A 10,848-nucleotide genomic window follows, 5' to 3' on the forward strand; every position below is an offset into this window, starting at 1 on the left:
CAATTCATTTCTCGGGCACGAACCAATGTAATAATATCTGGGTGGGACTGCTCCATTCCCCTCTCTCTCTGCATGCTTTTCTCTAACAACTTCATATAATTCTCGGCGGCCTTTGCATCCCAAAATCGTCGTCTATCAAAAGTAACAGCGGACGACGACTCGCCCTCGCCAGATTCACCACGCTTGCTCTTTTTCTTTGGTGCCATATTTCAATTCAATATCAACTCACTTTACAACAGTAGTCAACACTTCAATACCCCCAAACTTAACACAAAACAATCAATTAATGATTCCGTCCAACAAGCAATTCTCCGAATCAATCAATCCCTAACAACAAACTCACTGAGACAATTGATCGAACACCTTACGTACGTGACTCAAAACTCAATCCTTTCAAATTTCAAGCATTAAAATCAAGAATTCTTATCCCAAAGACTGTTACCTGATGATGTGTTGCTTCAAAATATGCTTCAATCCGTCCGGGTTTCGGCTCAATGAAAAATTGTCTTGAAGAATGTTGAGCCAACTAGGTTTAGGAGTGAGAACTTGGAGATGGGTGTGAATTGAGGTTGAGTTGTGTGGTGTAATGTAGTGTTTAGAGGTTGAATTTGTGGGAGATTTAGGGTGGGAGACGGTTTTTTCGGTGGTGGAGGGAATAGGGGCCGCGGCGCTTTTGTTCTTATGTTTCTGAAAATTGAAATCTCGCCCCCTTTTTTTTTCATATAGATCGAACTAGCGCCGCGGCTCTGCGTAAGTGGCGCCGCGGCGCTAGACCCACGGCCCTTCAGCGCTGCAGCGCTGTCTGTAGAGCGCCTAGGCGCTAATAAATTCGAAAGGCTTGCGCCGCGGCGCTTAATTCATAGCGCCTAGGCGCTTTCTTCTCGGCAACTCAGAGCTGTGGCGCTTGTAATATAGCGCCTAGGCGCTTTTCTTGCGCAAATTCTGTCCAAATTGAGTCCTTGCCTTGCCGCATTTCAAATTGTACCTACATCAAAACACATAAATCAATGTCACATCTTCACATACCAAATTAAATAAAATCAGAAAACGTAAAAGCAAAAATAACACTGAAAATAAAAATAAAATAAAATAAAATGAAAGCAATAAAGAGATACTGGTTGGGTTGCCTCCCAACAAGCGCTTGGTTTAACGTCGTCAGCCCGACTGTCAACAGTTTATTCAAGGTGGGTCGTGAAAATTTTTGGATGCTTTGATCTCAACCCTTTGACCTTCAACATCCATTGTCAATATACGTTGCTTCAAGTCGATGATGGCCCCAGCAGTAGCTAAGACTGGTCGTCCTAAAATGGTACGAACATTCTGACTGTTCCCCATGTCAAGTATCACAAAATCTGCTAGAAGCCTCAATTTATCGATCCGAAGCTCAACATCTTCCACAATCCCCAACGGTGTCCTGATCGATCTATCTGCCATCTGTAAGCTCAGTCCTGTGGGTTTCATCATGCTCAGTCCAAGTTTCTCGTAGAGAGAACTTGGCATTATATTTATGCTCGCTCCTGAGTCACAGATAGCTTTTTCCACTGATTTACCCCCTATTTCACATGGTACGATAAATTCTCCGGGGTCTTGCATCTTCTTCGGAAAATTTCTTGGGCACGCCACCACCTCTTCCTGCTCTGCAGACTGAATGTTAGTGTGTAAGGTCTTGAGATCTTCAAGACCTTGTTTCTTTTGAAATTCAGCCTTTAATTGTAAAAATCTTTGGGGATAGGGAAGTAAAGAAATATCGATGCATTGTTCAAAATCAGAAATCATACCTTTCTTACTTCGGACTCTTTTGGTTGGAGTTGGCTTTTCATCCTGGACAAAAGTGGGTTTAACCTTTTTCTCTTCTTTGCTTACCACTCCAATCTCCTCGTGTTGTATAAAAACAGCATTCACCTCTCTTAGATTTGGGTCTGCAGTCCTTTGTACTGCACCGGATGGCTGAGACGCGAGTTGCTTTGTTATCTGCCCAACTTGTGACTCCAGGATTTTCAAGGAGGCCTCAATATTCGCCATGTGTGTCTCTAGGTTGTCGAGCCTAGACTTGGTCCTAGCCATTCTCTTGCCAGATTCAACAACGAAAGTTCCAACCAAATCCTCAAATGATGGCTTCCCTTCCCCATTTGATGTGTTGAACCCCGGTGGAGGATTCAACACATTCTTATTGTTTGCATAGGAGAAATTCTCGTGATTCCTCAAACCTGGATGATAAGTATTAGGGGGAGGGTTACCTCGATAACCTCCAAAGCCACGATTGTTGATGTACTGAGCTTCCTCCACAACTGGCTCTTCTTCGGCAGTCACCAGTGCTACATCAGACGTAGATTGGCCCGCTTTGTTCATTGCTGCAATCTGTGTGGTTAATGCCGAAACCTGTGCAGTAAGTGATGTGATTGGATCCACGGCATAAACTCCAGCAGTCTTCTTTATTCCTGACCTCTCAGACGGCCATTGGTAGCTATTAATAGTCATCTGCTCAAGCAAGTCATAGGCTTGAGCAGGGGACTTGGCAAAGATCGTGCCACCTGCCGCTGCATCCACTGTTGTCCGTGTCTGGCCATTCAATCCATTATAAAACAACTCAATTTGCACCCAGTCTTCGAAACCATGATTCGGGCACCTCCACAACAACTCCTTATACCGGTCCCAAGCTTCATACAACTGCTCGAAGTCTGTCTGTCTAAAAGTGCTGATCTCAATCTTTAATTGTGCAGACTTCGCAGGCGGAAAATATTTAGAAAGGAACTTCGTCGCCAGCTCTTGCCATGTCGTGATGCTCCCTAACGGCAGTGATTGGAGCCATCCTCTCGCCTGGTCCCTGAGAGAAAATGGAAACAAGCGCAATCTAATAATATCATCAGAAACACCATTTATTTTTATCGTGTCCGTAATCTCCAAAAATGTTCTGAGATGTAGATGAGGATCTGAAGTAGCAATCCCAACGAACTGGTTTTGTTGAACCATATTGATCAAGGCAGGCTTCAGCTCGAAATTGTTGGCATTTATGGTCCCCCGAGCAATGCCAGAATAATGTGCATTGATCACTGGTCTGAAGTGATCTCTGATCGGTATAGCCTCTGGCGGCATATGTCTGTCATTTTCTCTGTTCTCAGCCATCGCTAAGATTTCTTCCCTTCTAGCTTTTCTTAGCCTCCGTGCAGTTCTTTCGATTTCCGGATAAAAAATAAGCAAATCAGGGCTGTGCGATCTTAGCATACACTGTCAAGCAGAAAAAATGAAAAACTCAATCAATAGAAATAATAAAAAATAAAAGCTCTAAATTAAAATCTAGACTAATTGGTAACAATACTAATATAAATTCAAATTTTACTCTCCCCGGCAACGGCGCCAAAAACTTGTTGCGTGTTTTCTTGATTGCTCGCAAGCGCACGACGTCAAGTTATAGTAAAATGTATTTTTAAGTACGAGTGTCGATCCCACGAGGAGTGTATACTAAATTTATATCAATTCTTGTAATTAAAATAGTCTAAACTTTATTTAGAAAATAAAGATGAGTTTTGTGTATTGTCTAACAACTCAATTACGATTACCCAATTAAATTAAACACCGAATGAGAAAATATACTGAGAGAGAGTATCTAGAGAAATGATTTCACTGAGTATCAACGATAATAATTCTCGGATGCAATTACAATTTCGAATTCCAATTATTTAATGGCCAAGAACACTTAATTGTTCCATTCCTCCTTTCTCAAGTGACGAATAAAATGTACCGATCAAACTTCGATTTTATTATTCCTAATCAGAATCTAAGTTTAATAGGTAGATGCAAACAATGTTCTTACCTAAGCCTCGCTAAAGTTATACGCCTTCCGAACGCGATAAACATTTAACGATGTGTTTCTAATGATCTATAATCATATTCCCTCTCCCGAGTTGTAGAATTAATCTAATCACACACAATTTATGGCCAGTAAATTGCAGTATAATAAACACGAAGAAACACAAATAAACGAGAAAGAATTCAATTATGTAAAAACACCGATTCAAATTATCGTATCCACAAAGCTACGTCATTCTCTAGACTGGAAGATTAGTTCATGACGAAATATAAATAAACACAATGCATGTTTGAAGATTCAGACATTGAGTTACACGAAAATATAAAAACGAAAGATAAAAGACAAATCCGAAGTGTCGTCTCTGTGTCCAATATCCGTCGTTCTTCGTATCTGCGATCGATCTTCGCGTTCCGGATCTTCGTCTCTTGATTTCTCCAGCTCTCCGAGGTGTTTTCTCTACCAAAACGGCGATCCCCTAGACTGACCTCTTCTAGTTCTTTTATGTCCGCCACCGGGCCTCAAGTCGAGGCCCATGATGTTTCTTCTCGCCGCCGCTAGCGCCGCGGCGCTAGTTATGTAGCGCCTAGGCGCCCGTCATTTCTTTGCAGTAGCGCCGCGGCGCTCGTCTTTTAGCGCCTAGGCGCTGATGTCTCGGCAATTCTGGCGCTGCGGCGCTGATTTCTGGCGCTGCGGCTCTCTTCTTTTCGCCCTTTCTCGCTCCAAACTTCCTCTAATTAGCTCCAAAACAACCAATAGTTGTTATCCCCTGCACACAACAAAAACAACAAAAACAAAGCATAATTCTGTTCGAAACTAACATAATTCAATGGAGTTCAACATATAAATTAAGTGCAATTCTTGCACTTATCAGGATCACAACAGGAATGACAAAAAGTCCAGAAGAGATCGAAAAGCGATGATTGCCGAAGAAAGCAGAAATCAGTAACTCTACATGGTACCTGGACAGTGGTTGTTCCAGACACATGACTGGACAAAGAAACCTACTTTCCGAGATAGTGAGCTGTACTGGACCAAAGATAACTTTTGGAGACAACTCAAAAGGTAAAACCATGGGTAAGGATAAGATTATCCATGGTAATATAACTATCAATGATGTGTTATTAGTTGACAATCTTTGTTACAATCTTGTCAGCATTAGTCAACTATGTGATAATGGGTATTCTGTGGCTTTTCAAAAGCATTCATGTATAGTTAGAGATTCTGCTGAAACTACTGTGTTAACAGGAAAAAGAGAAGGCAATACTTACAAAGTCTCTTGGAACTCAAATCATGTCAATACTCCTACATGCTTAGTTGCTTCTCTTAGCAATAAACACTGGCTATGGCACAAGAAACTGAATCATCTGAATTTCAAGTCAATCAATTATCTCAAGAAGCAGAATATAGTTGATGGATTACCTGACATTAATTTCGTTAAAAATCATGTTTGTTCTGCCTGTCAGCTTGGGAAACAGATAAGATCCAGTTTCAAGACCAAAGATAGCAAATCAACTTCAAGATGTCTGGAACTACTGCATATGGATCTATTTGGTCCTATCCCCATCATGAGCTTAGGGGGAATGAAATATACTCTTGTTGTTATTGATGATTTTTCTAGATTCACTTGGGTAATCTTTCTCGCAGGAAAAGATCAAACCAGTAGCCTCTTGATCAAGCTTCTGAAAATGATTCAAAATGAAAAATCTACTACCATCATTAAAATCAGAAGTGATCGGGGCACTGAATTCACTAACAAGTATCTTGAGTTATATTTGAATGAGCAGGGGATTCATCATGAATATTCAGCTGCCAGAACTCCTCAACAAAACGGAGTAGCTGAGAGGAGAAATAGAACTCTAAAAGAAGCAGCTAGAACAATGCTAGCAGATGCAGACATTTCTCAGCGCATCTAGGCTGAAGCTACCAATACTGCTTGTTACACGCAAAACAGATCTATGGTCAACAAGAGACACAACCAGACTCCGTATGAAATATGGAAAGGGAAGAAGCCCAATGTATCTTATTTTTACGTGTTTGGTTGCAAATGTTTTGTACTAAATAATGACAAAAATCATTTGACGGCATTTGACTCAAAATCAGATGCTGGAATATTTCTTGGTTACTCTGCTGTAAGCAGAGCTTTTAGAATCTTCAACAATAGAACTCTTAATGTTGAAGAATCGATTCATGTTGTCTTCGATGAAGACAGAAGTGCTGAAATTTCTAACATATCTGATTTAAGTAACAGGTTAGACATGATTCACTTGGAAATCGACAGTGAAGATGATGTGGAAGGAAATACCAAGGATCTTCAAAATCCAGAACCAAACACACCAATAGTGGAACCAGAAGTACAGAACTTGGAACTACCAATACCAGCAGAAGATGTTCAAAAACCTACTACTGGTTCTGTAGAAGACAATCTTAACATAACAAATCAGGAAGATGTCCATTCAAATCCGTTTATCTGGAGAAAATCTCATCCTCCATCATTGTTTATTGGTAATCCAGCAGCGCCGTTGAGAATTTGCATTATTTCTTCAAATAGTAAAGGGTCGAGAATTTTGTCAATTTTTGAATCAGATTCATAAGAAAGTTGGAGGAAATAGAAGAATATTAATCATAAATAAAAAAGATCGCCATAATGAAATCCATATAAGTTTTTTTATTGTAATCTGATTATGATTAACAAACAAATCTATCTCAAATTACAACACTTTTCCTCACATTTTCTGATTTTCACACCATTTGAATTTAGCAAACTTCAAAAGTTGGATTCTTACAATTATCTTGAATATTAAGCTAACTCTATCTATATAAGTCACCATGCGCACCTGCAATCCTACAAGCCATCATGTTAGCAATGGACAAGATAACTCAAGTCTTGTTATTGTTCCTTACATGCAACTTTTTCCTTGCATATGGCGGCCTTAGGAAATATGGCCTTAGAATTGATCTTCATATCGTCGACAAACTGCCCGAGGAGTCGCCACCGCTGATCGTGTCGTGCCATGATCGACACGGTGATTTCAAAAACCGAACACTTTATGCAAACCAAGATTTTAGCTGGAGTTTTAATGATGTTTTTGAATATATGTACTATATTTGTCATGTTGATTGGGGTTCGAAAAGGATAATTTTCGAGGCTTACAGAAGTGATAAGAGGCATTTATGCCTTCGGGGAAGGGATTGTTATTGGATAGCAAAATATGATGGTATTTATTTTAACGAGAAATTGTTTTTTACATGGTCCGGTGAGACATCGTGATTTTGCATGAGAAATAAATAAATAAATACATCTGCTTTTATTAGCAATATTAATGTAAATTCAATTTAATAATATTGATATTGATTATCTATTATTTGACAAAGTTTAGATCAATTATTTTTTAATGAAGAATTAACATAATTAATTAGTATAATGGTGTTAAAATAAATCAGATCCGATTAATCAGATCCGATTAAATTTTAATTTAAAATAATAATTATAAAACTCACATTCCAAAATAAACATACCATTTCTTTCGAAAACATCACTCAGTCCTCCCATCCTTTTCTGTCCACGGTTATGTCCCCCATTTTAAACCTAACTCAACTCATTTCGTTAATTTTACCGGCCGATTTGCCGTTGTCGTTCACCTGAATTCCGAGCCCTCGACTTGAACAATCTTTTGGTATTAATATTTTTTATGCCCTTGACATCGACTCGTTTCTTTTTCGGTCGTCCTTTGTCGTCGCTCGCAGCTTGAAATGTGTGTACATCGTCTCAAAATTACATGACAAATAAGAGATATCAGCTCAAGCACAACGATTCGATCGCTCTACCAAGCAGAGACAATTATTGCACCCAACATAAAACCCCAACCAAAATGGACAAATGTGTCCTAGCTTTTATAATATATGGTTTAATGTGTTTGACTTTTTTTAAAAAAAATGAATTATGTATATGTCTGTTAATAATATTTTCATAGGGTTTTGTTGGGTGCAATAATTGTCCTTGCTTGGTAGAGCGATCGAACCATGGTGCTTGTGTTGTTGTGCGGTTTAAAAGATTTGAGTTGCACCATTACCACTAGTTATAGCTATTGGTAAAGCGGTAAGCACTCGGTCCAACAATTGGTATCAGAGCCAAGGTCATGGGTTCGATTCCCATTGATTGCAAGGAGTGCAATTATTGGGAGGGAGATTGTTGGGTGCAATAATTGTCCTTGCTTGGTAGAGCGATCGAACCATGGTGCTTGTGTTGTTGTGCGGTTTAAAAGATTTGAGTTGCACCATTACCACTAGTTATAGCTATTGGTAAAACGGTAAGCACTCGGTCCTACAATTGTTAGACATGAATTTTATTGTGGCGATGATAACTAAAACCAGTAGACCAGCAGACCAGAACAAACTTATCAGTAGCTGCTGTTCTAGTAAAACTAAACCAGTAGAAAAGGGATAACAATACAAAACCAGTAGAGAACGTTTTCTAACATTGCTATCTTAATTGTTACCGTTAAAGAGTTCCTAGTACTAGTATTAATTGCAGCATTAAATACTATACGGAGTTATTTAATGCATATTACCCAATTAAGTATAAAACAAGACTGATTGTTTTATAGCTTTTCTGCAGGAACTTGTTTCGGTAATAAAGCTGATTGTATCAGTTATCTGAAGACTTCTCTGATTGTGAACGTTGAACTCAGTCGATTATATATACTTGGATTAAATCCTTGTTCGACACGACACTTCGCATAATATCATTTTCAAGGAACAAAGCTACTCTCTTATCAGACGAATATCAGAATTCCTTGAGCATTTTAAAAGTTCAACACAAATAAAAGTAGCACACGCTTCATAGCTTATATCTGATCTTTTGTAGATCATCTTGTGCTACTAATTCTTACACTCTTCACGATCTTTACTCCACTTATACTTTATCAGAAGAGTCTGTAATCTGAAAATAGTCTTTTCAGAACTTTGTGCTTCGCATTTTTGTGAGTTGAGAAACTAAGAGTTTCAGTAGGCTGAGGTGTAAGTCCTTCTGAAGTGGGTGTGTACAAGTGTTGTACTATAATATCCAAAGTCTTTTAGTTATACCTTCTGGAAACAAAAGAAGGGGAGACGTAGAAGAGTTTATCTTCGAACTTCCATAAACAACTGCTGCCTACTGTTTTATTGTTTTTCAACTACTTCATCAGATTGTTTCCGCACGTTTTATTGTAATCAGGTGAAAGTATTCGCACAAGATCAACTACTATCCTTAAACAGGATTTTAGTACCTCATCAGAACGAAAAACGAGTAGAGTTTATTCACCCCCCTCTAAACTCAACTTCGATCCTCAACAATTGGTATCAGAGCCAAGGTCATGGGTTCGATTCCCATTGATTGCAAGGAGTGCAATTATTGGGAGGGAGATCGTTGGGTGCAATAATTGTCCTTGCTTGGTAGAGCGATCGAACCATGGTGCTTGTGTTGTTGTGCGGTTTAAAAGATTTGAGTTGCACCATTACCACTAGTTATAGCTATTGGTAAAACGGTAAGCACTCGGTCCTACAATTGGTATCAGAGCAAGTTATTCTTGTTTGTGAAAAACTGCAACAAATGGCACACTTCAGCAAGATCCCTATGTTCTCTAAGGAAGATTTTGACGACTGGAAGATAAGAATGCAAGCTCATCTTGCAGCACAAGATGATGACATGTGGTATGTCATCACAGATGGTCCACTGAAAATCTTAAAGCCTAACATAGCTGTTGCTGTTACTGACGGTGCACCACAGATGGTCGAAAAATCAAGAAGGGAATGGACTAGTGAAGATAAGAAAAAGGCCAATCTTGATAATGTGGCGAAGGATATATTGTATAAAACTCTCGACAATAACACCTTCAGCAAGATTAAAATGTGTTCTACTGCAAAGGATATTTGGGAAAAGCTCATCCAGATATGTGAAGGAAATGAGCAAACGAAAGAAAATAAACTGTCTGTAGCAATGCAGAAGTTTGAAAATCTGAAAATGAGAGCAGGTGAAACTCTAAATGAGTTTGATGAAAGATTCAGTAGTTTGGTCAATGAGCTAGCTGCTCTGGGTAAAGAGCATAGCAACAGAGAAATAGCCCTCAAGGTGATGAGAGCCTTACCCAGAGAATGGGATGTTAAAACAATGGCTATGAGAGTATCCAAAGACTTGAACAAGTTGGAACTGCACGACTTATTTGCATATCTGAAGGCCTACGAGTTCGAATTGGAAGTGAGAAGTGGAGAAGAGCCTTCAAGCCTACCCACCAAGGCTCTTGATGCTCCTGCTACTGCTTTTACTGCTACTGCCTCTACCTCTTCTACTGCTGCTGCAGTTGTACCTCAGGCATTACCTGTTGTGATCATTGACAATACAATGGAGAAGACTGCTGAACAAATCAGTAGTGATGCTATGTCCTTATTTGTAAAGAAATTCTCCAGGTTCATGAAGAAGAACCATCGAACCTATCAGGGTCCCAATCGCAATTTCAAGAAAGATTCACCATCTGGTGATATGGGATGCTTCAACTGTGGAAAGATAGGTCACTTCATTGCTGATTGTCCTAAACCAAAGAAGGATGACCAAAAGAGAAAGGATCACAAGAGGAATGACAAAAAGTCCAGAAGAGATCGAAAAGCGATGATTGCCGAAGAAAGCAAATCTAAGTGGGCGGACTCTAGTTCTGAGTCATCTGACTCAGAAAGTCATTCCAGTGACAGTGATGCAGAAGAAGTCAAATGTCTAATGGCAGACAATGACTCAACCTCGACATCTGGAGAGGTATTTGATTTTGACTCTAATGAATTTACACGAAATGACTTGATTGATGCACTGCATGAAATGGTAAAAAAGTATTCCAGACTTTCTCAATCGTTTGAAGAAGTTAAGATTGAAAATCAGAACTTAAAGAATCAGAACAGTAAGTTAACTTGCTTGCAAGTAGACAGCTGCAATGATTTACAAGTTAAGATGAGTAAATTAATAATTGAGAATGAAAGAGCCAAAGCAGATTACCAGAAGGTGCTTTCTGAAAACCAGA

At 39.2% G+C, this 10,848-nt stretch overlaps 1 protein-coding gene across 1 annotated transcript; it reads right to left on the reverse strand.

The window, feature by feature from the left end:
* Positions 1-889: 889 nt before the first annotated feature.
* LOC140815629 (uncharacterized) lies at positions 890-3,123 on the reverse strand. The gene is made up of 5 exons (XM_073174706.1): positions 2,874-3,123; positions 2,532-2,786; positions 2,208-2,438; positions 1,222-2,120; positions 890-985 (listed from the first exon to the last, which is right to left on the reverse strand). The coding sequence occupies exons 1-5, from the start codon at positions 3,121-3,123 to the stop codon at positions 890-892; spliced, it is 1,731 nt and encodes a 576-aa protein (XP_073030807.1).
* Between the last annotated feature and the right edge of the window lie 7,725 nt (positions 3,124-10,848).

Source organism: Primulina eburnea, chromosome 15 (genome assembly GCF_022965805.1).
Source record: "Primulina eburnea isolate SZY01 chromosome 15, ASM2296580v1, whole genome shotgun sequence".
Lineage (NCBI taxonomy): Eukaryota > Viridiplantae > Streptophyta > Magnoliopsida > Lamiales > Gesneriaceae > Primulina > Primulina eburnea.

Bases quoted from the DNA above. Each gene is read 5' to 3' on its own strand.
- LOC140815629 (XM_073174706.1), bottom strand. From the start codon at position 3,123: ATGGCTGAGAACAGAGAAAATGACAGACATATGCCGCCAGAGGCTATA. The intron at 2,439-2,531 runs GTGGCACGATCT...CTGAGAGGTCAG, and splicing joins AACAGTGGATGCAGCGGCAG to GAATAAAGAAGACTGCTGGA. The intron at 2,121-2,207 runs GTTTGAGGAATC...CAAATGGGGAAG, and splicing joins CCCTAATACTTATCATCCAG to GGAAGCCATCATTTGAGGAT.